This window comes from Macaca nemestrina, chromosome 5, assembly GCF_043159975.1.
Source record: "Macaca nemestrina isolate mMacNem1 chromosome 5, mMacNem.hap1, whole genome shotgun sequence".
Lineage (NCBI taxonomy): Eukaryota > Metazoa > Chordata > Mammalia > Primates > Cercopithecidae > Macaca > Macaca nemestrina.
The window spans coordinates 81,311,753-81,337,984 of NC_092129.1; the positions used below are offsets into that span (position 1 = coordinate 81,311,753).

Here is a 26,232-nt window from a genome sequence, read left to right on the forward strand (position 1 = left end):
CATGTACCTGGAACAAAAGCACTAATACAGTACTAGAGAGGTGGTGACGGATTTAAGAACAATTATGCCAATTTCCAATCTGTTTTACAGTAAAGTTACAGAATTGGAGGAAGCTACTCCTGTACAACTTTGGAGGGTAGGAGGAGCAGGGCGTGACAATGCCTTTCCAGGGACTTAGGAATACGCCCAGTCGCTGCGTGGCTTCCAGCACATTCAGCCGCGCGCCCGCGTGGGCGTGGCCGGGGCGCCCCCAGCGTGACTCCGCCCAGGGCGCTCGGTTCCGCGAGCTGGAAACTACAGTTCCCAGAAGGCCGCGCGAGCCCGGGAGGGACGCGGCGGCGGTGGCAGCAGGAAAGGCGCGAGCGGAGGCGGCGGCGGGTGTCCCCTGGGTGGTCGGCCCCGCAGCAGCCGGGCCCCCGGACGCAGGACGTGGCCCCAGGTAGCCCTTGCAGCTCAGTGCTGTAGCCAGGGTAAGCCCGCGCCTCCGCCTGCTGGAGTGGCCCGGGCGAGATGTAGGGCGCTGGGCGCGGAGGCCGCCGGTGCGGCGGGGGATCGCGGAGGGCGCGCCGAGGATGGAGAGAGCGATGGAGCAACTCAACCGCCTTACGCGCTCTCTGCGCCGCGCGCGCACAGTGGAGTTGCCCGAGGGTGAGCGGGGTCGTGGGGCCGGGCTGTCCGCGGGGCGGGGGGCGGCCGGGGGAGGGGGCAGGAGCTCTGGACGCGTCAAGGTCGGGTGGAAAAACTAACCGAAAGCTGAGAAAACGCCCACTTTTACTTTCCAGAGCTGAGAGGCGGCCCCGGGCCCTGGACTCCCCTGGCCCGCCGCTCCCACCCCGGCAGGTGGGAGTTTGCGGGAGGAAACTGGGTTGGTGGGGGTTCCGCTGCCGGGAGGAGCGAGACAAAGGTCTCTCAACGTCTGTCGATTAGGGGTCTTGGCAAAGAGGCAGGAATACCAGCCAAAGACCCGAGACCCGGAGTCAGAAAACATCATAATTGCGGGTCATTTCACTGTCGCCGGGGATAGAGATGATCCAAAGATAGTGTTTAAGCTGCATCGGGGGGCCAGGCGAGCTTTTATTTTTGTTATTTTTAAAAATGTGGGGCACAGCCTTGTTTTGATAACAGTAAGACAAAGGGTTGTCAACCATCAAACAGGTACTCTTAAAAGTACTGTGTGTGTAAACACAATACATTTTTCTTTAATATGCATGCCTGACTTCATTTATTCATCAGACTAGTATTGAGTGGGCTAGCTGGGAACTAGGACGCATCTGCAAATAGGGATAAGGCATGGTGCCTGAAGTTCAGGACTTTTATTTCAGCATTCCAGGGTTCCTTCAGAACAGGTAAAACTCTACTAATAACGAGAGAAAATAAACAGTTTTGTTTACAGCGTCAGGAATTCAGACGTTTTAATGGTGATGGGAGATAGCAGTGCTGCTTCTAAGAAGCTTTCGGCTCTTTATGCCCAAGTGAGAGAAGGGTTGGGAGGAGGTTATAGCTGGTGAATAGCTTTTTTCTTAATTGTAGTAGTTTATCTTATTTTTTCAAAACTCTCTTTGAATTGCTGCTGGGTGATTTGTAGGATAGGGAAGGGGACCTTGGCAACGGTCATGAAAGAAATGTGGGATTGGGTACTTCGGCGATAAGTTTCTTTCTTTTATAGAGATGAGGCCTCACTATGTTCCCCAGGCTGGTCTTGAACTCCTGGGCTCGAGCAATCCGCACCCTGCTCCGCCCCCCCACAAAGTGTTGGGATTACAGATGTGAGCCACCGCGCCTGGCCTGGGGATAATCTTCTTGAGAAAATGGTCTCTAGTTTCTATTTAGAATTCAGATTTTGATAACTAGATTCAAGCTTCAATTTTTTCTTTATTTCCTTTCCAAATTCCACATTTGAATCCATTTCTTCAGTGCTACTCTTGCTTATTTTTCGTAGTCAAATTATTGGTATAGGTTGATGAAGACTACATGTATAATTTATATTGTATAGTTTGAATCTCGATATTTTTTACATAAATGTGATTTAGAAGACTCTGATAATGTTACTTGGTTTTAAAAGTAACGTAGTTTCATTGTAGAAAATTTGGAAAATAAAAATAGAAAAAGAAATGTCATTCCACCACCCAATTATAAGCAGTGTTACCATTGTTACTTCTTTCTCTTTCTCTCCCTAACAAGTTAACGTCATATTGCATATAGCCTTTTATTTTGTGTTTAGAAAACATCCCAAATGTTTTCTTTTTTTTTTTTTTGAGACAGAGTCTCGCTCTGTTGCCCAGGCTGGAGTGCAGTGGCCCAATCTCGACTCACTGCAACAAGCTCCGCCTTCGGGGTTCATGCTATTCTTCCGCCTCATCCTTCCGAGTAGCTGGGACTACAGGCGCCCATCACCACGCCCGGCTAATTTTTTGTATTTTTAGTAGAGGCGGGGGTTTCAGCGTGTTGGCTAGGATGGTCTCGATCTCCTGACCTCGTGATCAGCCTGCCTCAGCCTCCCAAAGTGCTGGGATTACAGGCGTGAGCCTCCGTGACTGGCCCCCAATTTTTTTTTTTTTTTTTTTTTTAATATTCTTCAATATGCTTAATGACTTCGGAATTTCCTAAGACGCACGTAACAAATGTTGAATCTAAATACTGTTTTTAAACTGATTTTATGAGAAACAGCTTTATATTTAAGACATAGTCTGTCTCTAAATACTTCCTTAGGGTTAATTCTCTCAAGAAGAATGTCTACAATACATTTCTAAAGCTCAACGTATTATTTTCTCAACTTACTTTTTGGAAAGTTCCACCAGCAGTCTGAGAGTGCCCAGAAACTAGAGTTTGATAAGTAAAAGTAAAACTTTCCCACATATAGGCAAAAATGGCATCTTGTTTGCATTTGCTTTTCTTTGATTATAATGAATTTGTTCATTTTGTTACTTGAATTTAATTTATCTTTGTCTCTAAGTTCTGATGAGTATTTGAATTCTCTGAGCTTGGCTCTTTCAAGTATATCATACATATAGGAATATATATATATGATATATATATCATTTCTACTGATACAAATCCACATTTGTGCTTACATTTTTGTGCTTACATTTTAAGGACTGAATGGAAAAGAAACTCTGAGATGTCTCTAAATTTAAAAAATTTCAGTTTTGTTTTGTTTTGTTAGAATTCAATAATCAATAAGCATCTAATTATAACAAACTATTAAGCTTGTAAACTTTTTAGTCAGCTTGTACTCTAAAATTAACTTTGTTGCAAAGGTCGAAACTATAGATGTTTGATAAACTGAGTTGGATGCTATGTTTCCTTGATAAAAACCCGAGTATTACCCTAAGTAATGGAGTACAGGTAGTTGAGTCACTCTAGGCAGGCCTAACACAGGAATATTCTTGAGAGAAAAAGAGGTGAAGAGTAAGAAATTACTTTAGGGATATGGATTCTTAGTAGTGTTTAAAAGGTGGAGGCCGGGTGCAGTGGCTCACACCTGTAATCCCAGCACTTTGGGAGGCCGAGGTGGGTGGATCACCTGAGGTCAGGAGTGTGAGACCAGATGGCTAACATGGTGAAACCTCGGCTCTGCTAAAAATATAAAAAATTAGCTGGACGTGGTGGCGGGTGACTGTAATCCCAGCTACTCGGGAGGCTGAGGCAGAATTGCTTGAACCTGGGAGGTGGAGGTTGCAGTGAGCTGAGATCGCACCACTGCACTCCAGCCTAGACATCAGGAGTGAAACTGAGCCTCAAAAAAAAAAAAATAAATAAATAAATAAAATAAATAAATAAATAAAATAAAAATAAATAAATAAAAGGAAGGTGTATGTTGTTAGTGTATGTAAAGTTTAAACTACTATATAGTGAATGCAGTTTGTTTAATAAAATAATACAATTTGAGCCCATTTTAGCATATGTGGTTAGGATAATTGTGTTTAAAAAAATTACTCCCATGTGATGGTTTGAAGAGAAATTGTATATAATTAATTGCTCTGAGCACTTTTTTTGGTAACAGTTGGGTTTTGAAACTGTAGTGATAAAAATGGCAAACATGTCTAATAAAGTGAGAGATTAAAGTTTTCTTGTCACCCTGAAGACTTTAATTATATACCTAATCCTGAAGGTGCCTTCAAGAATAGAGAAGGAAATATCTGGCAACAAATTTTATTCTGTCCTTTCTTAGTATAGTATTTCTTGGATAGTCTCCTTCTAGCACCACAGTTGTGGTTAGATTTATTTCTTCATACTTACCTGTTAATGTATGTGACCTATTTTTTTCTTTGGGTTAGATGTGACTTAAATAAGATGTAAATCTAATTTTTATCTAAAAAATAAAAACCTTACAAATACAACCATTGTGAACCTTATTATGCTCACTAATGCTCACTTAAAATTAGGTACTATCTTGATTTAAAATTTATCTTGATTTAAGTTTAAACCCACAAATAACAGTGTTTTTTGTGACTTTATTATGGAGTAACTTAATGGAAATTCTCATGGTTTAGAAATTCAGATTTTTATTGGGACATGTATTATTATATGAACGATAAAGAATGTTGTCATGCCAAGGGAGGCTTAGTGTAGTATTTTCATCTCCTGGTGGTGACTCATTGGTAGTTTCTGAGAGCAATTAGTGGGTTGTAGTCAGCATTTAAAAAAAGAAATATAAGATGATAAAACAGAGTCTATTTTACATATTAAGAATAGTATTCTGGCCAGGCGCAGTGGCTCACGCCTGTAATCCCAGCACTTTGGGAGGCCTAGATGGGTAGATGATGAGGTCAAGAGATCAAGACAATCCTGGCCAACATGGTGAAACGCTGTCTCTACTAAAAATACAAAAATAAAAAATAAAAATAAAAATTAGCTGGGCGTAGTGGCATGAGCCTGTAATTCCAGCTACTTGGGAGGCTGAGGCAGGAGAATCCCTTGAACCCGGGAGGTGGAGGTTGCAGTGAGCTGAGATTGCGTCACTGCACTCCAGCCTGGAGACAGAGCAAGACTCCATCTCCAAAAAAAAAAAAGAATAGTATTCTATTGTGGACCTTCTGGTTATGTGGTGTATACTGGGTGCATTGTAGGATATATTATCTTTTTATTTTTTATTTTTATTTTTTATTTTTTTTCCGAGACGGAGTCTTGCTCTGTTGCTCAGGCTGGAGTGCAGTGGCACGATCTTGGCTCATTGCAAGCTCTGCCTCCTGGGTTCACGCCATTTTCCTGGCTCAGCCTCTCGAGTAGCTGGGACTACAGGTGCCCACCACCATGCCTGGCTAATTTTTGTAGTTTTAGTAGAGATGGGGTTTCACTGTGTTAGCCAGGATGGTCTCGATCTCCTGACCTCATGATCCGCCCACCTCGGCCTCCCCAAGTGCTGGGATTAGAGGCATGAGCCACTGCGCCCGGCCAGGACATATTATTTGTAGAGGCTCTGGAGTCAGCCATTTAATGCCACTGTTACACAACTTGTTACTTAACTAGTACTTCAGTTTTCTCATTTGTAAAATGAGGATAATAGTACCTACTTCATAGGGTGGTTGTGAGGAGAAAAGCAATGATATATGCAAAGTGTTTAGAAAAGTGCCTTTAAGATAATGGTTTTTAAATGTTAGTTATTAATAAGATTTAGTATTTTACTTTTATAGTGAAAAAGTTGTTGAATCTGCATACTGAACTTGTGAATGTTGACAAGGACTAAATTGCTTTTCATGTGTACACTCACAGTAAAATAATGAACAAATATGTGAAGGAATATTGATAACTTTTTTCCATTGCCCCTATAAACAGCTCAGTTTATATTTCTAAACATATGAATTATGTTTTTCAAACACAATTATAATACCATTACTAGAGCCAATACAATTAACAGTAATTTTGTATTATCTTGAAATAAAATACCAAGTCCATATACAGTTTGTCCTCGTCTCAAAAATTGTCTCAAAAATGTCCTTTTACAGTTGTTTTTTTTTAAATCACTATCCAGATAAGGGCCACATATTACATATGGTTGATGTGTCTCTTAAGGCTCTTAATCTATGACAGTTCCTCCTTTTTAAAAAAGTGTTTTTTAAAGTAATTTTAAACTTACAGAAAACTTGCATGAATAGCACAGAGTTCCTCCCATGTAACTTTCACTCACCTTTCCCTAAGGTTAACATCTTGTACAACCATAGTACAGTTGTCAAAAATAAGAAATTAACATTTGTATATACTATTAACTATACTACAGAGTTTATTAAAATTTCTCCAGCTTTCCCACTAATGTCGTTTAAGGATCCAATTCAGGATACCACATTGCCTTTAGTTATGTTTCTTTAGTGTCCTCCAAACTGTGATAGTACTTTAGTTTTTCTTTGTGTTTAATGCTCCTGAGACTTTTAAAGAGGACCGATCAGGTGTTTTGTGGAATTCCCTTTAATTTGGGCTTATCTGACATTTTCTCATGATTAGATTGAAGTTATGCATTTTTGGCAAGAACAGTAGTCCACCCTTATCTGCAAGCGTTGCTTTCTGAGGTTTCAGTTGCGGGAGGCACAGCACAATATTTTGAGAGAGAGGGAGAGAGCCCACATTCACATAACTTTCATTACAGTATAGTGTTATAATTGTCCTATTTTATTATTTATTGTTGTTAATCTCTTACTGTGCCCACTTTATAAATTAAACTTTATCATGTAAGGAAAAAAATCATATACATAGGGTTTGTTACTATCCACGGTTTTAGGCATTGACTCCGGGTCTTGGAATATAGCCGCTGTGGATAAGGGAGGACTGCTGTACTACAAAAGTGATGTGTCCTCAGTGGCTCCTATCAGGAACTATATGATATTGAATACATATTATTTTTGGTGACGTTACCCTTTGTCAGTTGATTAAGATAGTATCTGCTGGGTTCTTCACTATAAATTTTCTTTTTCCTTTGTAATTAGTCAATATTTTTAAGAGGTACTTGATACTATGTACATATCCTGTTTCTCCTTAAACTTTAACCTATTAACTGAGCATCAGCATTAACTTTTAAATGACTGAGTGGGGGTTATCAGGGTTTCGTCTTTGTAAATAATTTATTGAAAAACATAAACCTCCCAAATAGATTGAATTGAGAAATGACCCTTAGTAATATATAAAAATCAATTCAAAACACTAGCTAAAATGTACGTAAGTATAATATGGCATCATAGATGTTGATTTTTAACCTTTTCTTTTGTTTCATGTTTTTGCGAACTTATTGTGTAAAGGGTCTCTCTTAGTCTGTTTTCTGCTGATATAACAATACCACAGACTGGATAATTTGTAAAGAAAACAAATATATTTATCACAGTTCTGGAAGCTGGGAAGTCCAACAGCGTGGCACCAGCATCAAGTAAGAGTCATCCCATGGTGGAAGGCAGAAGGGTGAGAGAGGAAGGGCTAGAGGGAAGGGGACTGAACTTCACTATAACTAACCCACTCCTGGGTTAAACAGAATTAATCCATTCATGAAAGAGGAGCCCTCATGGCTCAATTGCCTCACCAAAACCTCACCTCTTCACACTGCTGTAATAGCAACCACATTTCCAACACATGAACTTTTGGCAGATGCATTCAAACCATAGCACGTACGAGTAAAAATGTTGTAAGTAAAGTGATAAGTACAATGAAGACTTCAGTGCTCTTTCATAAAAGCTTCTAAACTAATTTCTTTTGTAATAATATTGACAAGAAGCCAGTATTGTATATATTTAAGGTTTTATAATTATTTTAGCATATATATTTAATATTCATATATATTTAAATTTCCCCCAAAGTACATGTAAGTATGATAAAACATGATGCCTGTAAATACCTCTTTGGAAGTAAAATAAATTTCTTTTTTTTTTTTTTTTTTTTTTTTTTTTTTTTTTTGAGACGGAGTCTCGCTGTGTCTCCCAGGCTGGAGTGCAGTGGCGTGATCTCGGCTCACTGCAAGCTCCGCCTCCCGGGTTCACGCTTTCTCCCGCCTCAGCCTCCCAAGTAGCTGAGACTACAGGCGCCCGCCACCACGCCCGGCTAGTTTTTTGTATTTTTAGTAGAGACGGGGTTTCACCATGTTAGCCAGGATAGTCTCGATCTCCTGACCTCGTGATCCACCCGCCTCGGCCTCCCAAAGTGCTGGGATTACAGGCTTGAGCCACCGCGCCCGGCGGAAGTAAAATAAATTTCAATTGTTAAAGCTACAGAAAGGTTTTTGGATGATGATGCACGGGCTACCATACTACACTTAGAGAATTGTGTTTTGGTGGATAATGGGACAAAACCTTCTGAAGAATCAGTCTTTAATTTTCCTTAGAAGCTAAGCTCTTCTGTGATGACGTAAAAGGGATAAGCAGTGGGGGGGGATGAAAGATTCTGCACTATCATAAATTCTGAAATACCTGTAGTATTCTGCATTATTCTTTCCTCCTTCTTCCTCTCCTTTTTGCTTTTTGTATAGAGTTAGAAAAATTCTAAACTAATCTTAAGTATCACCTTGGACAAAGTAGGGGATAAATGAACTCTTTCTGGTTTTTTTACTCAGATAATGAAACTGCTGTTTATACATTAATGCCAATGGTTATGGCTGATCAACACAGGTGAGTGCTTGTTTCAAAAATTTTTGCTTTTTAAGAAGCATACATTGTTCTAAATGTGTACTGCATTCCCACGCGCGTGCGCGCGCGCACACACACACACACACACAGAGTTTGGGCATAGATGTTATCCTGGGGCAAGTTATTTAAGTTTTCTGTTACAATTTTGTGTGTGTGAAATAAGGAATATGATTTTCCAAGATCTATATGAGCTGTAAAATTTTATGGTGAGAGATTTTCTTAATGAATATTGAGATATTAAGTATTTGGTTGGTCACTGACATAGAAAAATACATTGTGATGATTTCTTTTGGAGGTCACTACTGATCTTTATAGCAAAAGATTACGGCTGAGGGACAACTTAGTTCCCTTATGTGCTACTTACTTTTATGTTCCTTTTATTGATGTAGTGTTGACACGCTCTTACAGGGCTATATATGAAATACAATTGTTTGGGTTTGTGAGGGGGTCTTTAGACTTACACCAGTCAGCTCTGCCATGGCTAGCCACTGGATTTTTTGATATAGTAAGAATATAAAGATAAACTATTTTGAAACAAGTTAAAAATTTTTTTTAAAATTTCCTACCTGGTATAGTTAAAAAATGTTTTTTGTCTGATTTTCTTTATTTGGTCAAAATTAATATAGCTAGGCTCAACTTTTGGCAAGGGGAGGAGCCAGGCCTACACCGTTTGTTTCTCAAGAATCTAAGGAAAGCTAAAGCCAACTTACTCTGTTGTGTATCCTAAGAGCAGGTAACATAGGACTATCCAAGAGGCAGATGAGGAAACCTTCAGCACCAGCTTATTGGCCAAGGCATTTGGTTTTTGGATGATACTGTGCTGGCTAACATACTAAGAGAATAGTGCAGTATTTTGTGGTAGGTGTGGGACAAAACCTGAAGAATCAGTAAGAGTAGCTAGGCTGGGCGGGGTGGCTCACGCCTGTAATCCCAGCACTTTGGGAGGCTGAGGCGGGCGGATCACGAGTTCAAGAGATAGAGACCATCCTGGCCAACTTGATGAAACCCCCTCTCTACTAAAAATACAAAAATTAGCCAGGCGTAGTGGCACGCGCCGGCAGTCCCGGCTACTCAGGAGGCTGGGGCAGGAGAATTGGTTGAACCAGGGAGGTAGAGGTTGCAGTGAGCCAAGATCTCGCCACTGTACTCCAGCCTGGTGACAGAGCAAGACTCTGTCTCAAAAAACACACAGGCAAACAGAGTAGCTAAAGAGCTGTTAACTTGATTTATTATGTTTTTAAAAACTGTTTTTACACATTGATTCCTCTTTTTATTTTTGCACAGGTCTGTTTCTGAACTACTATCAAATTCAAAATTTGATGTCAATTATGCGTTTGGACGTGTGAAAAGAAGCTTGCTTCACATTGCAGCAAAGTAAGACTAAAGATATTTTGAGTTAAACTCTGATCTAGAGCAAGGATCAGTAAGCTTTGAACAGCGTTGTCACATGATATTTGTGGGGAGAGATGAGAACAGACAGCTGAGTGTTGTTTATCCTATTTGAGGGCGTGGTGTGCTATCTGTTCTCTCTCTAAACTGTTAACTTTGGGATTGTATGTAAATCTCATGTCCTTCTTGCCTTAGCTTGTTTTATACCAGATCACAGTAGGTTAGACATGGAGATTGTCTTTCCTGGATATACTTAATGGTGCAGTTCACCAAAATTGTCTTTTTATCCCAGCAATATATTTTATATGCGTCTGCAGATGAAGTAATTGGCTTTATATTTTTTACATAGGTGGGAGAATGATTTTTATCTACAGTCTCCTAGTATGTAATCAATCAGTTAACTAACTGGTACCTATCCTCTTTTCAGGATTTAGGTAGGTATGTTGAAATTAATTGTTCATGAATAATTTGGCTTATGAAAGGCCAGAAAGTTGAAAGTACCATACGGTTTCTTTGAAGTATTTGAATTTCTCAAATACTTTATAATTTTCATAGTAGAATGGACCATCTTGAAAATAGAGAATGTTTACTATTCGTGTCAGAAGTTAAATCAAATTACAAATTACAGGTAAAAATAATGTGTTTAAAAGGCCATGCACAGGGGCTCACACCTGTAATCCCACACTTTTGGGAGGCCGAGGTGGGTAGATCACTTTAGGTCAGGAGTTCGAGACCAGCCTGGCCAACGTGGTGAAACCCCATCTCTACTAAAAATATAAAACATAGCCAGGTGTGCTGGCATGCACCTGTCATCCCAGCTACTTGGGAGGCTGAGGCAAGAGAATTGCTTGAACCCTGGAGGCTGAGGTTGCAGTGAGCCGAGATCGTGCCACTGCTCTCCAGCCTGGGTGACACAGCAAGACTCTGTCGCAAAAAAAAAAAAAAAGAAAAGAAAAAAAATGGCCGGGCGCGGTGGCTCACGCCTGTAATCCCAGCACTTTGAGAGGCCGAGGCGGGCAGATCTTGAGGTCAGGGGATCGAGACCATCCTGGCTAACATGGTGAAACCCCGTCTCTACTAAAAATACAAAAAACATTAGCTAGGAGCCTGTAGTCCCCGTTACTCGGGAGGCTGAGGCAGGAAAATGGTGTGGACCTGGGAGGTGGAGCTTGCAGTGAGCCGAGATCGAGCCACTGCACTCCAGCCTGGGTGACAGAGCGAGACTCTGTATCAAGAAAGAAAAAAAAATGTGTTTAAGGCCGGGCATGGTGGCTCACACCGGTGAACCCAGCACTTTGGGAGGCCGAGGTAGGAGGATTGCTTGAGTTCAGCAGTTTGAAATTAGCTTGGGCAACATAATGAGGCCTCTTCTCTAAGGAAAAAAAAAAAAATTACCAAATTGTGGTGGCTCATGCTTGTAAGTCCCAGTTACTTGGGAGGCTGAGGTGGGAGGATTGCTTGAGCCCAGGAGGTCAAGGCTGCAGTGAACTGTGATGGCACCACTGCACTTCAGCATGGGCGACAGAGTGAGACTCTGTCTGAAAAACAAAAAGAAAATTGTGTGTAATAGAATATTTTGTTTTTTAATTAAAGTATATTAAGTATGGCTGTATGTTGAATGTATCTGAACTGTCTTTTAATATTGTTTTAGTTGTGGATCGGTGGAATGCTTGGTTTTGCTGTTAAAGAAAGGAGCAAATCCTAACTATCAAGATATTTCAGGCTGTACACCCCTTCATCTGGCAGCAAGAAATGGGTAACTATTTAGTTTTCTTAAGTGGTTTAAGTTGTATTATCAGTTATTCAAGTCACTTTACCTTGGTTTGATGATTCATCCCGCACCCCCAATATTTACCTTGGGAAAAACGGCAATAATGATGTGTATATTTTATTTTCTATAATTTTTTTTGTCTCTCGAAGATATTATTGATGATACTCTTCTTCTTGATAGTGGATCTTGGGTCATTATATTCAGTTTTAAAATAGCTATCATATTTAGTAATTCATTAGATTGCTCACTGATTTTCTTCTTGGAAATATATGTGGAAGTTCATTATTACTTGTATTATAGTGACATTGTATTTTCTGAAAAGCATAATTTTCACCTCTATTTTAGTGTGCTTTTTTTCTGCTAATCTTTTGCCACTCCTAACTCTGTGGCTCATTTTGCAAATTGCTTGTTTAGTTACTTTTATTAATGGAATTGTACACAGACTTAATATATTGTACACAGTTTATTTGTAATTGTTTCTGGATAAGCTGTACCAGAGTAATCTTCCTAGATACTAGGGTAGTTTACTCCTTTTAGTGTTAACATTAGTTTTTATTTGGTCTGAGAAATCAGACAAAAATGATTGGAATTATGTTTAAAACAAAAATAAGTAGTTTTTGATTCAGGACTTGAAGAACTTATATTTTATAAACTTACTTTTTTTTTTTTTTTTGAGATGGAGTCTCACTCTGTCGCCAGGCTGGAGTGCAGTGGTGCAATCTTGGCTCACTGCAACCTCTATCTCCTAGGTTCAAGCGATTCTCCTGCCTCAGTCTCCTGAGTAGCTGGGATTACAGGCATGCGCCACCACGCCCAGCTAATTTTTGTATTTTTAGTAGAGATGGGGTTTCACCATGTTGGCCAGGATGGTCTTGATCTCCTGACCTCAGGTGATCCGCCCACTTCGGCCTCCCAAAGTGCTGGGATTACAGGCGTGAGCCACTGCATCCAGCTGAAACCCTTTCAAACACTGTAAAACTTCTTTATGGAGTCCAGGCCTGTATAATCCCAGCCTTTTGGGAGGCCAGGGCGGGCAGATCATCTGAGGTCAGGAGTTTGAGACCAGTCTGACCAACTTTTGAGTTGAGACAGTGGTGAAACCCTGTCTCTACTAAAAAATACAAAATTAGCCAGGCTTGGTGGCGCATGCCTGTAATCTTAGCTACTTAGGAGGCCGAGGCATGAAAATTGCTTGAGCCTGGAGGCTGAGGCATGAGAATCGCTTAAGTGCCCGGGAGAACTAGGTTGCAGTGAGTGGAGATTGTACCATTGCATTCCAGCCTGGACAACAAAGGGAAACTGTCTCAAAACAACAACAAAAAACCCAAAAAAACTTCTCTATGGACACGGTGTACAAATATATGGTGTCTTTTTTTTCTTTTTTTAATTACTCTTGAAGATATTTTTGTTTCCTATTCTTAACTGTGCTTCTAGATATTTGAGTTGACTGCCTAATAAGATGGATATGGGAGCTAAAATTGTCCATTACATCAATCTGAGGCCAAATTTTTGCATATAAAGATTAAAATAGAACAAAAAAGGCAGCTATAGTGATGCCTAGGTTGGACAGGGGAAAGGCGTAGTCTGTTGACCCTTTCTGATCTGCCGTATTTCCTGATTTAGCATGTGAGCCAGTTTAATTGTCCACTGTTCTCATAGGTAACAACGTGCTGATTAAACAGTTGTTTTTATAATTAGCCATGTTAGGTATCTTGTAGTGTGTCGCACCCAAGGTCATAGAGTAAATCATTCATTCCCTTGCTGAATTGATCTCAGGTCTAGGTACATTATCCCAAGTGTTGATAGGGTATTGATAAAGGTCTTGAAAAGGTTACATGTAGGAAAATATCTTAGTACTGTGTTTCAACAACCGTGTTAATGAAAGGAGAGATTAGTGCAGAGCAGGGATAAAAACTCTGCTGTCATTTCAGTAGGCAACTGAGTCTTAAGACTTCAGTGTGGGGAGCAAGAAGTAGGTCTTAGACTTGAAAGACAGGATGTTCTTGGTCTGCTGAAAAGAATTTTCATGTACCGTTTTTCAGAAACAAAGTGGCACAGAGAAAATATAGTTTTGATCACTCTGTCAACAGTGATTGAAGACCATTACATTTTAAAAGTGAAGGAATATGGCAGATATTAAATGATTCACAGCCATTCAGCAAGAAGAAAAGGAATAAAAAGAATTGATGACCCTCTCTTTAATTTGGATGCCTTTCTGTTTCTATAAAGATGACTCTTGACATTCGATACTTAAATATTTTGGTTTTTATTATTTATTGAGTGGAAGCCTTGTACAACTTAGAGGTGCTCAATGTTTGCTAAGTGACTTGAGTACTTCCTGTAGTAGCTGATGTTTTCAGAAATAGCTTTTTACTATAATTTCTTTATGAGTTCACATTTATCCATACTGAAGTAGAAGTCGTAGTAGAGTTCTTCCCATTTTGTTGGTCCATCTGCGTTTTGGGGCCAGCTTTTTGTTTTGTTCCCTCAGCTGTCATCAGATGGCTGCTGTATTTCTCTTGACCTGCTTTAGCATTTTTCTCTTTGCCATTAGTGCTGTATTGGATTGTCCTCCTTTCCAAAAGAAGCCCCATTAAGCTTCCACAGAGCACTTGGGTGACTGGTCCCTGTGTAATTTTGGTTGTCATAGGCTCCCTATAATTGGTGCAATATCTGAGCAGGAATATAGTTGCTTCTTTGTACAGGGGGATTCAGCATTGCTCATGCTTATGTGAGAATGTTAAAAGGAGAGGCTTTGAAATTATTATGTATTCTTAGGTTGTGTTTTAGTCAGATTTGAAAGAAGACTTTATTTTTTAGGTGATTATGAGCTCATAAAGGGTAGGGCCCATTTGTTACATAATATTTTAGTTCTGTTAGCAAAATAGCACTTATTTATTGGATTGATTTGACTTATTCAGATCCTGGAAAATAGTAATAATGATTGTTCAATAAGAAAGATAGGATATATTTCTCTCCTATATTCCCTGTACCTTTTGCAATTCATTTTTGGGAGGAAAAGCGTTATAGATTACTGCTTTTCTTCAACAACCCCTACAATAAACCCTTTTTTGGGCCTATTTCCCTGGCCCATTCCTACCTATTGATTTATTTTGGCATTATTGGCTTAGGCCAGTGGTCCATAATAGGCTTCTGAAAGGTTTTAGAAATCTACCCATATGGGTATAGACACACGAACACACATTTAAACAATGCATTTATTTTAATGGAACTATCTGGTCTGTGGTCTCATGAGTATTGAATATTTATTTCTTAAGGTTTTCCTAACAGTGTGTTAGATAAAGGAACTTTGTAAATGTTTGATCTTAAAAGTTTACCCAGAGCTTTATTTTCTTTAGTTTCTTTGATTATAATGCTAATTTTAAGTGACATTTAACTTCATTACAAGTACAAAAATCAAAGCAAGTAACTTGTCAGTTCTTTTTTCTTAAAAGTTTTATTCAGTCAATGAGAATTTTAACTATTGATTTACAAGATTGAATATTAATAATCAAAGTTTTATTGAGAGCTACTATGAGGCTGGCTATCCTTAGTACTGAGTTGATTAAAGAAATATGATACAATCCATGGTATGAAGATGTTTATGATCTAGTTGAATAAATGGTAATATGTTCATATATACTATATACTCTGCCATTCAAAGTAATGGCAAAAACCACCATTACTTTTGCACCAACCTCATATTATGTTACTACTATATTTATTATATAATATGTATACAATACATATGTGTTATATATACACACTATAGTGCATATATTACTGTTTACTCACTGGACTATTTACCAGTGAACTGTACATTTAAAAATGGTTTTGATAGGGGCCAGGCGTGGTGGCTCACGCCTGTAATCCCAGCACTTTGGGAGGCCAAGGCAGGCAGATCGTCTGAGGTCAGGAGTTCAAGACCAGCCTGGCCAGCATGGTGAAACCCAGTCTCTACTAAAAATATGAAAAATTAGCTGGGCGTGGTGGCGGGTGCCTGTAATCCCAGCTACTCAGGAGGCTAAGGCAGGAGAATTGCTTGAATCCAGGAGGCGGAGGTTGCAGTGAGCTGAAATTGTGCCATTGCACTCTAGCTTGGGCAACAAAAGCGAAACTCTGTCTCAAAAAAAAAAAAAAAAAAGGTTGTGATGAAGGCTGGGTGCAGTGGCTCATGCCTGTAATTCGCACTTTGGGAGGCTGAGGGGGTGGATCACCTGATGTCAGGAGTTCGAGACTAGCTTGGCCAACATGGTGAAACCCCGGCTTTACTAAAAGATACAAAAATTAGTCAGGCTTGGTGGCAGGCACCTGTAATCCCAGCTACTCAGGAAGCTGAGACAGAAGAATTGCTTGAACTCGGGAGGCGGAGGTTGCAGTGAGCCGAGATGGCGTCACTGCACTCCAGCCTGGGCAACACAGAGCTAAACTCTGTCTCAAAAAAAAAAAAAAAATGTTTATGATGGGCCGGTCACAGTGGCTCATGTCTGTAATCCCCGCACTTTGGAGGCCAAGAGGGGCGGATCACGAGGTCAAGAGATCAAGACCATCCTGGCCAACATGGTGAAACCCTGTTTCTACTAAAAATACAAAATTAGCTGGGCATGGTGGCGCATGCCTGAAATCCCAGCTGCTCGGAAGGCTGAGGCAGGAGAATCACTTGAAGCTGAGAGGCGGAGGTTGCGGTGAGCCAAGATCCGCCGCTGCACTTCAGCCTGGTGACAGAGCAAGACACTGTCTCAAAAAAAACAAGTTATGATGGCAAATTTTATATGTATTTTACCACAGTACAAATAACTGAAAAAAAAATAAAGAGTCTCTGCATCCCCCTCCTCGTCCCCCGGTGAGTAGAGGGATACATAGACATGCATTTCATCGATATTCTGAGTATGATTTTATAACATCTTAGTGTTATCTTTTAAATATTTTGCTGACAAGAATGTAGGATACAATGTTGAGACATCATTTTTCTCTATTCATTCCCCTTCCATTAGACTTGTATTTTGTTATGTTTCTGATGAATATTACTGTTTTATGAACTTAGTCAATATTAGAAATTTCTCTACAGTTTGAATGATGATTTGTCCCAATGATATGAAAACCTGACTGTGTCATTGTTTTCTCCTGTAATCTTTGAATCATAGAAGCAGTTTTGTATTTTGCCTCAAGTAGTGTTTGTTTAAATATTGCAGATATCACTTGATATTACAGATAAAGATGTTATGTTCTCAGCTGTTATTGATTATAGTTAATATTTCAGTAAATTAATTATCATTTGCATGTGTTTTTTAGTACCAGTTATCCATGACTCTTTTTCCTTTTCAGGCAGAAGAAATGTATGAGTAAATTATTAGAATATAGTGCTGATGTCAACATTTGTAATAATGAAGGCCTTACAGCAGTAAGTGCTATCAATTTCATCTGATGCTTTAAAAGTACGTTTTAGAAAATGATATTGAATGTGAGAGTTTGGCAAAGTGTAGCACAAGTGTTTCTGCAAGTTACTTTTTTTTGAGACAGAGTCTTGCTCTGTCACTCAGGCTGGAGTGCGGTGGTGTAATCTCTGCTCACTGCAATCTCCGCCTCCTGGTTCAAGCGATTCTTGTGCCTCAGCCACCCAAGTATCTGGGATTACATGTGTGCGCCACCATGCCCAGATAATTTTTATATTTTTAGTAGAGATGGGGTTTCACCATGTTGGCCAGGCTAGTTTCTTACTTCTGGCCTCAAGTGATTCACCTGTCTTGGCCTCCCAAAGTGCTGGGATTATAGGTGTGAGCCACCACACCTGGACTGTGTTACTTCTTTATAGGGATTAAGAAGGTGTAGAATGATTTGAGATAAAGTTTTTAGCAATATTAAGATAAGTTATGGCTCACTGTATTTCTCTCTTCTCCTTTTTAAGTTTATAACTTTCATTTATTTTGAAGTTTATTCCCCTAGCCTTTGTTACTGACTTTTAAGGGACTTCTTAGGAGCATCTCTGCTGAGGTGTGTTATGTGTTCATTATTGGAGAGCTGTTTTTCATTATGTTCTTTTAAGTACTTTTAATATGGTCATTGTAGAATTAGATAGCTAGTCAGAAAGGAAGAAAAAAGGTAACAGAGGGAATGAGCACTTCCTATATTCCTTACGTTCTGGGATAATCACGGTTTAAAAAAAAAAAAACTTTTGTATTTTTAGTAGAGACGGGGTTTCACCGTGTTGGCCAGGCTGGTCTTGAACTCCTGACCTCAGGTGATCCACCCACCGGCCTCCCAAAGTGCTGGGATTACAGGCGTAAGCCACTGTGCCCAGCCAGTAAAACCTTTTTTTAGAGACAGGGTCTCACTGTCACCCAGGCTGCACTGTAGCAGCATGATCATAGCTCACTGCAACCTCAAACTCTTGGGCTCAAGAAATCATCCAGCATTATCCTTCCAAGTAGCTGGGACTATAAGTGTGTGTCACTGCCCTTGGCTAGTATATTTTGTATTTTTTTGTAGAGTTGGGGTCCTGCTTTGATGCCCAGGCTGGTCTTGAACTCTTGGCCTCAAGCAATCCTTTCACTTCTGCATCCCAATGATAAAGTCACTGTTAACATTTTGTTCTATTATTAGACTTATATTTTATATAAAGTAGTATTGGCCATTTTGCCATACTACTTTCTTTGGAAAAATAAGTTTATATATTTTTGAATCACATGGAGGTGGTATGGGATATTGCTGAAGAGATTGTTGAAGTCCCAAAGTTTTAACCAAATTGTCATTATTTAATGGAGCATTATTAATTTTAGAAGTAGAGATAACAGGCTGGGCGCGGTGGCTCGTGCCTGTAATCTCAGCACTTTGGGAGGCCAAGGCAGGCGGATCACGAGGTCAGAAGATCCAGACCATCCTGGCTAACACGGCGAAACTCTGTCTCTACTAAAAATACAAAAAATTAGCCAGGTGTGGTGGCACATGCCTGTAGTCCCAGCTACTCAGGAAGCTGAGGCAGGAGAATGACGAGAACCTGGGAGGCGGAGCTTGCAGTGAGCCGAGATCGTGCCACTGCACTCCAGCCTGAGCGACAGAGCGAGACTCTGTCTCAAAAAAATAAATAGTAAGAAGTAGAGATAACATAGAATTATGTTGCTGTTGAGCAGTTGTTTTGAAATCATGGCAGAAAATGTTAAGTTTTATTTATTATACATTCCTTTGATAGTATTTATATTTTGAATCTTTTAATTTGTGAATAGAGAATAATATTGAATGTTTACTTACCTTGCTGATTTTCAAGGCCTTTATGATTAAAAATTGGGGGATGAGGTATAGAAAAACAACTTTCCTAAGATTTTGAATGGCTTATTATAGAATAAACTCAATCACGATTATTATATGGAGTCTACAATTCCTATAAAAATTCAGATTTTGTTATATATTAATAATATAATACAACCTATTCTGTAAGGAAAGACTGTATTCTGAATATCTGTAGGATGCTTAGTGACATGGTAGGTACAACAGAGCGTTATGAAACCCTAGAAATAACATGTATCTTTCCTTAGGACACTAACCAGTTTAGGCATGATGGTTCAGTGTTAATATAATCTGTTTTAATTGCGTAAGATTTTATCTGTTAATTTCTTCCCTTCTTTCCTGTACTTTAAGGGAGGTGGAATAGAAAATTTGTAAAAATAAAATTTTTATTTAACAAAATTATTCATGTATGTATTTAAAGAATCAAATATTCTACATGGCTTGCAGAAAACAGTCTCTTGGCCTTCCTCCCCAACCTCCAAACTTCCCACTCCCTAAACAACCTCTCTCAGCTATTTTTTTTTTTTTTTTTTTTGAAACAGAGTCTCGCTGTCTCCCAGGCTGGAGTGCAATGGCACAATCCCGGCTCACTGCAGCTTCCACCTCACGGGTTCAAGTGATTCTCCTGCCTCAGCCTCCCGAGTAGCTGGGATTATAGGCACCGCTACCATGCCCAGCTAATTTTTTTTTTTTTTTGATATGGAGTTTCACTCTTGTTGCCCAGGCTGGAGTGCAATGGTGCTATCTTGGCTCTCTACAACCTCCGCCTACCAGGTTCAAGAGATTCTCCTGCCTCAGCCTCCCGAGTAGCTGGGATTACAGGCATGTGCCACCATGCCTGGCTAATTTTGTATTTTTAGTAGAGATGGGGTTTCTCCATGTTGGTCAGACTGGTCTTGAACTCCTGACCTCAGGTGATCGCCTGCTTCAGCCTCCCAAAATGCTGGGATTACAGGTGTGAGCTACCACGCCCAGCTAATTTTGTATTTTTAGTAGAGACAGGTTTTCTCCATGTTGGTCAGGCTAGTGTTGAACTCCCAACGACAGGTGATCCATCCCCTTTTGGCCACCTGAAGTGCTGGGATTACAGGTGTGAGCCACTGCGCCCAGCCTCTCTCAGCTATTTTAATGGATTTTAAAATGTTGTCTCTGTATATTTAAATAGCATGCTAAATGCTACTTCTTGGTTTTTTGGTTTTAGGCATCGCCTGTTGATTTTCTGGAAGATGAGGCGATTGTTCTCTTTTTCAGCCCCTCCTCCCACCCTGTCATGTATAAGCACTTTACCCTTGTATCCCTCCAATAAAATTATTGTAATTTTAGTTAGATCATTTTTGTGTGTTTTTATATTTTTCACTACACAAAAACTATTCATAGTTAAGCCAAATAGTTGGTTATAGTTGCTTTCTTTTCTTGCATGACATTTTATTTTCCTGTAGTTAATGATTGTCTTTTTTAAAAAATTAAGATAATTGTAGATTCACATGCAGTGCTAAGAAATAATAGAGAGAGAGAGAGAGAGATGCCCTGCACTTTTTGCCTAGTTTCCTCCAGTGGTAACATTTTGCAAAATTATAGTATAATATTACAATAAGGACATGGACATTGATACAATCCATCTTATTGAGATTTCCTCAGTTTTATTTTATTTTATTTTTTTGAGACAGAATCTCACTCTGTTGCCCAGGCTGGAGTGCAGTGGTGCAATCTCGGCTCACTGCAACCTCCGCCTCCTGCGTTCAAACAATTCTCCTGCCTCGGTCTCCCAAGTAGCTGGGACCACAGGCGTGTGTCACCATGCCCGACTAATTTTTGCACTTTTACTAGAGATGGGGTTTCACCATATTGGTCAAGTTGGTCTTGAGCTCCTGACCTCAGGTGATCTACCTGCCTTGGTCTTCCAAAATGCTGGGATTACCGGTGTGAGCCTCCGTGCTTGGCCTTCTTCAGTTTTAATTGTATGTGTGTGTATGTTTATGTATTTTAAGTTCTATTCATTTTTATTACCTGTGTAGGCTACCTGTGTAGTTTTATTACCTGTACATGGTATATTTTCACCACCATAGTCAATATTCTGAACATTTCTAACACCACAGAGATATGTCATGTTGCCCTTTTGTAACCATACCTTTCCCTTTGTCCTTCATATCCCATGGCTAACCTGTAGCAACCATTACTTTGTTTTCCATTAGTCATTTCAGGAATGTTACAGAGATGGAATTATATTGTGTGGAACCTTTGAGGATTGTTTTTTTTTTTTTTTGTCATGTTCCCTGGAGACTTACCTAGGTTATACTTATCAATAGTTTGTTCCTTTATAATGCTGAATAGTATTCCATCTAGTAGTGGATATACCACCATTTGTTTGACTATTTACTTGTTAAAACACATTTGGGTCACTTCTGGTTTGGGGCTATTATGAGTAAAGCTGTTAAAAACATTAGGGTACACATTTTTGTGTGGACATAAGTTTTTGTTTTTCTGGGATAAATGTCCAGGAATGCAGTTGTTTTCCATAGTGGCTATACAAATTCACATTCACACCAACAGTGTATGACAGTTCCTGTTTCTTGACATCGTCGCCAACATTTCTTATTGCCTGTCTTTTGGATATAAACCATTTTAACAGGAGTGAGATGATACCTCATTGTAGTTTCTTTGATGATCAGTGATGTTGAGCACCTTTTTATATACCTGTTTTCCATTTGTATGTCTTCTTTTGAGAAGTGTCTACTCAGATCTTTCATTCTTTTTTTAATCGAATTTTTTTTTTTTTTATTACTATAGAGTTGTTTGAATTCGTTATATATTCTGGTTATTAATCCTTTGTCAGATGGATAGTTTGCAGTTATTTTCTCCCATTTTGTGGATTGTTTCTTTACTTTGTTGGTTGTTTCCTTTCCTGTGCAGAAGCATTTTAACTTGAAGTGATCCCGTTTGTCCATTTTTGCTTTGGTTACTTTTGCTTTTACTCAAAAGCAGATTTACTCCAGAAATTTGCTCAAGGGGTATTACTCAAGAAAGCTTTGCCCAAACCAATGTCCTGGAGAGTTTCCCCAGTGTTTTATTTTAGTAGTTTCATGTCTTAGATTTAAGTTTTTAGTTCATTTTTATTTGATTTTTGTATATGGAAAGAGATACAGGGGCTAGTTTCATTTTTTGTTTATGGATATCCAGTTTTCCCAGCACCATTTATTGAAGGGATGGTCCCTACTCCCAGTGTGTGTTCTTGGCACCTTGTAGAAAATGAGTTCACTGTAGATGCATGGATTTGTTTCTGGGTTATCTGCTCTGTTCCGTTGGTCTGTGTGTCTGTTTTTGTACCAGTACCATGCTGTTTTGGTTACTATAGCTCTGTAGTATAATTTGAAGTCAGGTAATGATATTCCTCCAGTCTTTATCTTTTTACTCACAATGGCTTTTGTTCTAGATCTTTTGTGATTCCATATAAATTTTGGAATTATCTTTTCTGTTTCTGTGGAGAATGTCATTGGTATTTTGATAGAGAATACATTGAATCCATAGATTGCTTTGAGTAGTATGGACATTTTGACAGTATTGATTCTTCCAACCCTTAGGAATATTTTTTCATTTTTGTGTGTGCCTTCTTCAGTTTCTTGCATCTTTTTTTTATAGTTTTCTTTTAGATGTCTTTCACTTCTTTGGTTAAGCTGATTCCTAGGTATTTTATTTTATTTGGAGCTGTCATAAATGGGATTACTTTCTTTACTTCTTTTTCAGGTTGTTTGCTGCTGACATCGGAATGCTACTGATTTTTGTATGTTGGTTTCCTATTTTGCAGCTTACCTGTTTACCAGTGCTAACAGTTTTTTGGTGGAGTCTAAGTTTTTCCAATACAAGATCATATCATCTGCAGACAAAAATAATTTGACATCTTTCTTTCTAATTTGAATGTCTTTTGTTTCTTTCTTTTCCCTGATTGCTCTAGCTAGGTCTTCCAGTACTGTTTTTAGTAATGGTGTTAAGAGCAAAAGTTAAATCTTCTGAAGAGCAAAAGTTTTAAATTTTGAAGTCAAATTGATCAGTTTTTCACGTTATGAGTCATGCTTTTGGTATCAAGAACTCTTTGCCTAGCCCTCGATCCTAAAGATTTTCTCCTATCTTTTTTTCTAAAAGTTTTATGTTTCTGTGTTTCACATTTAAGTCTATGATCTCTTTCGAGTTACTGTTTGCATAAGATATGAGGCTTAGGTCAAGGCTTCCTTTTTTTTTTTCCGCCTGTGAATGTCCAGTACTAGCACTGTTTGTTGAAAAGGCTGTCCTTTCTACATGAATGTGGTTTTGCATCTATCTCAAAAATCGGTTGGGCATATTTGTGTGGATCCACTTGTGGACTTTCTATTCGTTCCACTGATCTGTGTCTCTCTACTAATCTCTGCTAATACCACACTGTCTTGATTACTGTAGCTGTAAGTCTTTTTTTTTTTTTTTTTGAGATGGAGTCTCGCTCTTTCGCCCAGGCTGGAGTGCGGTGGCACGATATCGGCTCACTGCAAGCTCTGCCTCCAGGGTTCATGCCATTCTCCTGCCTCAGCCTCCTGAGTAGCTGGGACTACAGGCGCCCGCCACCTTGCCCAGCTAATTTTTTGTATTTTTAGTAGAGACGGGGTTTCACCGTGTTAGCCAGGATGGTCTCAATCTCCTGACTTCGTGATCCACCTGCCTCGGCTTCCCAAAGTGCTGGGATTACAGGCTTGAGCCACCGGTCCCAGCCTGTAGCTGTAAGTCTTAATAACAGGTAGAATAATTCCTCTCACTTTATTTTTCTTTGTCAGGATTGTGTTAGCCATTCTGATTCCTTTGCCTTTCCATATAAATTTTACAATAAACTTGTCTACGTCAACAAAAAAACCTTGCTGGAATTTTGATTGGAGTTGCTTTAAACTGATAGATCAATTTGGGGAGAATTGTTATCTTTACTATGTTGATTGAGTCTTTTAATCCATAAACACAGTATGTCTCCACACTTACTTAGGTCTTTGATTTTTTTCATTAGAATTTTGTACAGCACAGTCTGGGGATTTTGTGCATGTTTTCATAAGCATATAACTATTTCATTTTCTTTGGCATAATTGTAAATGGCATTGTATTTTTAATTTGAGTTTATGCATGTTCAGATGGAAATGCAATTGGTTTTTGTGTGTTAATTATGTGTCTTGCAATCTTGCTGAACTCGCTTATTAGTTCTAGGCGATTTTGGGCAAATTGCTTGGGATTTTCTACATAGACAGTCATGTTGTTGGCATGTAGAGACAGTTTTTTGTTTGTTTATTCATTTAGACAGAGTCTCATTCTGTCACGCAGGCTACAGTCCAGTGGCACGATCTTGGCTCACTGCAACCTCTGCCTCCTGGATTCAAGCAGTTCTCCTGCCTTAGCCACCCGAGTGGCTAGGATTACAGGTGTGCGCCACCACGCCCAGCTGATTTTTGTATTTTTATTTTTTTAATTTTTTAATATTTTTTTTTTGAGACGGAGTCTCGCTCTATTGCCCAGGCTGGAGTGCAGTGGCCGGATCTCAGCTCACTGCAAGCTCCGCCTCCCGGGTTTACGCCATTCTCCTGCCTCAGCCTCCGAGTAGCTGGGATTACAGGTGCCCGCCACCTCGCCCGGCTAGTTTTGTGTATTTTTTAGTAGAGACGGGGTTTCGCCGGGTTAGCCAGGATGGTCTCGATCTCCTGACCTTGTGATCCACCCGTCTCGGCCTCCCAAAGTGCTGGGATTACAGGCTTGAGCCACCGCGCCCGGCCGATTTTTGTATTTTTAATAGAGACGGGGTTACACCATGTTGGCCAGGCTGGTCTTGATCTCCAGACCTCAGGTGATTCACCTGCCTCGGCCTCCCAAAGTATTGGGATTACAAGCATGAGCCACTGCGCCAGGCCTTTCTTTCTTTCTTTTCCAGTTTGTATGTCTTTGATATCTGTTTTGTGCCCTACTGCTTTATTAAAGTTTTCTTATAACTTATTACTAATTCATTACCAAAGTCTCTCTCAGGTTTATAAATATCCTCTTAATAGTATGCAGTACCTTTCATGTCCTTGATTATGTCTTGAAGGAGTCTCTTAAGGAGACTTCTGTGCTCTCTTGGCTGGGTTGGTTGATACCTAGGTCTGCTGCACAGTTGTTTGGAATGTCTCATCATCATCCTGGGGATTCCTTTTGCTTTTTTCTTGCTTTGGGTTCTCTGTTATATGGGTCTCATATCCATCTTTTCTGGTAAGTATTCTGTCATTCTGATAGAGCACAACCCTGACAGTTTCCTGAGAAAAAGTGTGCATGGGAGATGTGTTGCCATCTTGCATGTTTGATATGACTCAAGTCTTTGAGTCTGATTATGTGATTGACAGTTTAGCTGACAATCTAGACGAGACATCATTTTTCCTTAGAATTTTGAAAGCATTGCTTTGTTGTCTTCTTACTTTGTTTTGAAGTTTAGTACTATTTTGATTCTTGATTGTTTATATGAAATCTGTTTTGATATTTCTCTCTAGAAACTTACAGAATCTACTTTGTCCATGGTGTTCTAAAATCCTGTGATTATTATATCTTGGTTTGGCTTTATTTTATCCATTTAGCTGGATAATATTGAGACCCTGTCAGCCTGGAAACTCATGTAATGGGAACTTACGAGAAATATTCGTAAATTATTACTTTCATGATTTCTTTTTCTGTCTTTTCTCAGTTTTATTTTTTCCCCAACTCCTGTTATTTAAACGTTAGACCTATTCACACTAGCCCTTTAATATTCCTACTTTTTCTCATTTCTTCATTTCTTTTATCTTTTTACTTTTAGGGAGACTTCCTCAATATTTTCTTCTAAAGCTTCTTTTGAGTTTGCATGTCTCTATCATAGTATTAATTTCCAAGAGTTTTTTTTTTTTCCTTGTTTCTTTCAAAAAATAGTATCCTTTTCTCATTTCAAGGATGCAATCAGTATGTTCTCTCTCTGACAGTATTAAATATAGTTTTTTCTTGAATATTCATGGTTCCTTTTTCCCCCTACTTTTTGCTTTAAAAAATTTTTGTATTTTGTCTTTCAAATTAGATGCGTTTATCAAATGTTTGGTGGAAATGGAAAAAGCTCTTTGAAGACTGTCAGCATGAGTGAGGTTTGTTCACTAGGGCCTTCAGTGTAGGATGATCTCCTTGGACATTTGCCTCTTGGACCTT

The 26,232-nt window shown here is 39.3% G+C and overlaps 1 protein-coding gene across 13 annotated transcripts in view; it reads left to right on the forward strand.

The window, feature by feature from the left end:
- Positions 1-304: 304 nt before the first annotated feature.
- LOC105478786 (HECT domain and ankyrin repeat containing E3 ubiquitin protein ligase 1) overlaps positions 305-26,232 on the forward strand; it is a 127,086-nt gene continuing 101,158 nt past the window's right edge. For 3 of the 13 annotated variants that reach the window (XM_011736426.3, XM_011736425.3, XM_011736428.3), the window contains exons 1-5: positions 391-648; positions 8,525-8,579; positions 9,882-9,971; positions 11,638-11,742; positions 17,083-17,158. In XM_011736426.3, the coding sequence (XP_011734728.1) occupies positions 573-648; positions 8,525-8,579; positions 9,882-9,971; positions 11,638-11,742; positions 17,083-17,158 (402 nt within the window). In that variant the 5' untranslated portion in view covers positions 391-572. Of the gene's footprint in view, positions 649-668; positions 841-8,524; positions 8,580-9,881; positions 9,972-11,637; positions 11,743-17,082; positions 17,159-26,232 lie in introns of those variants that run through there. The other 10 variants (XM_011736427.2, XM_024791928.2, XM_024791930.2 and 7 more) reach the window with 8 other exon arrangements.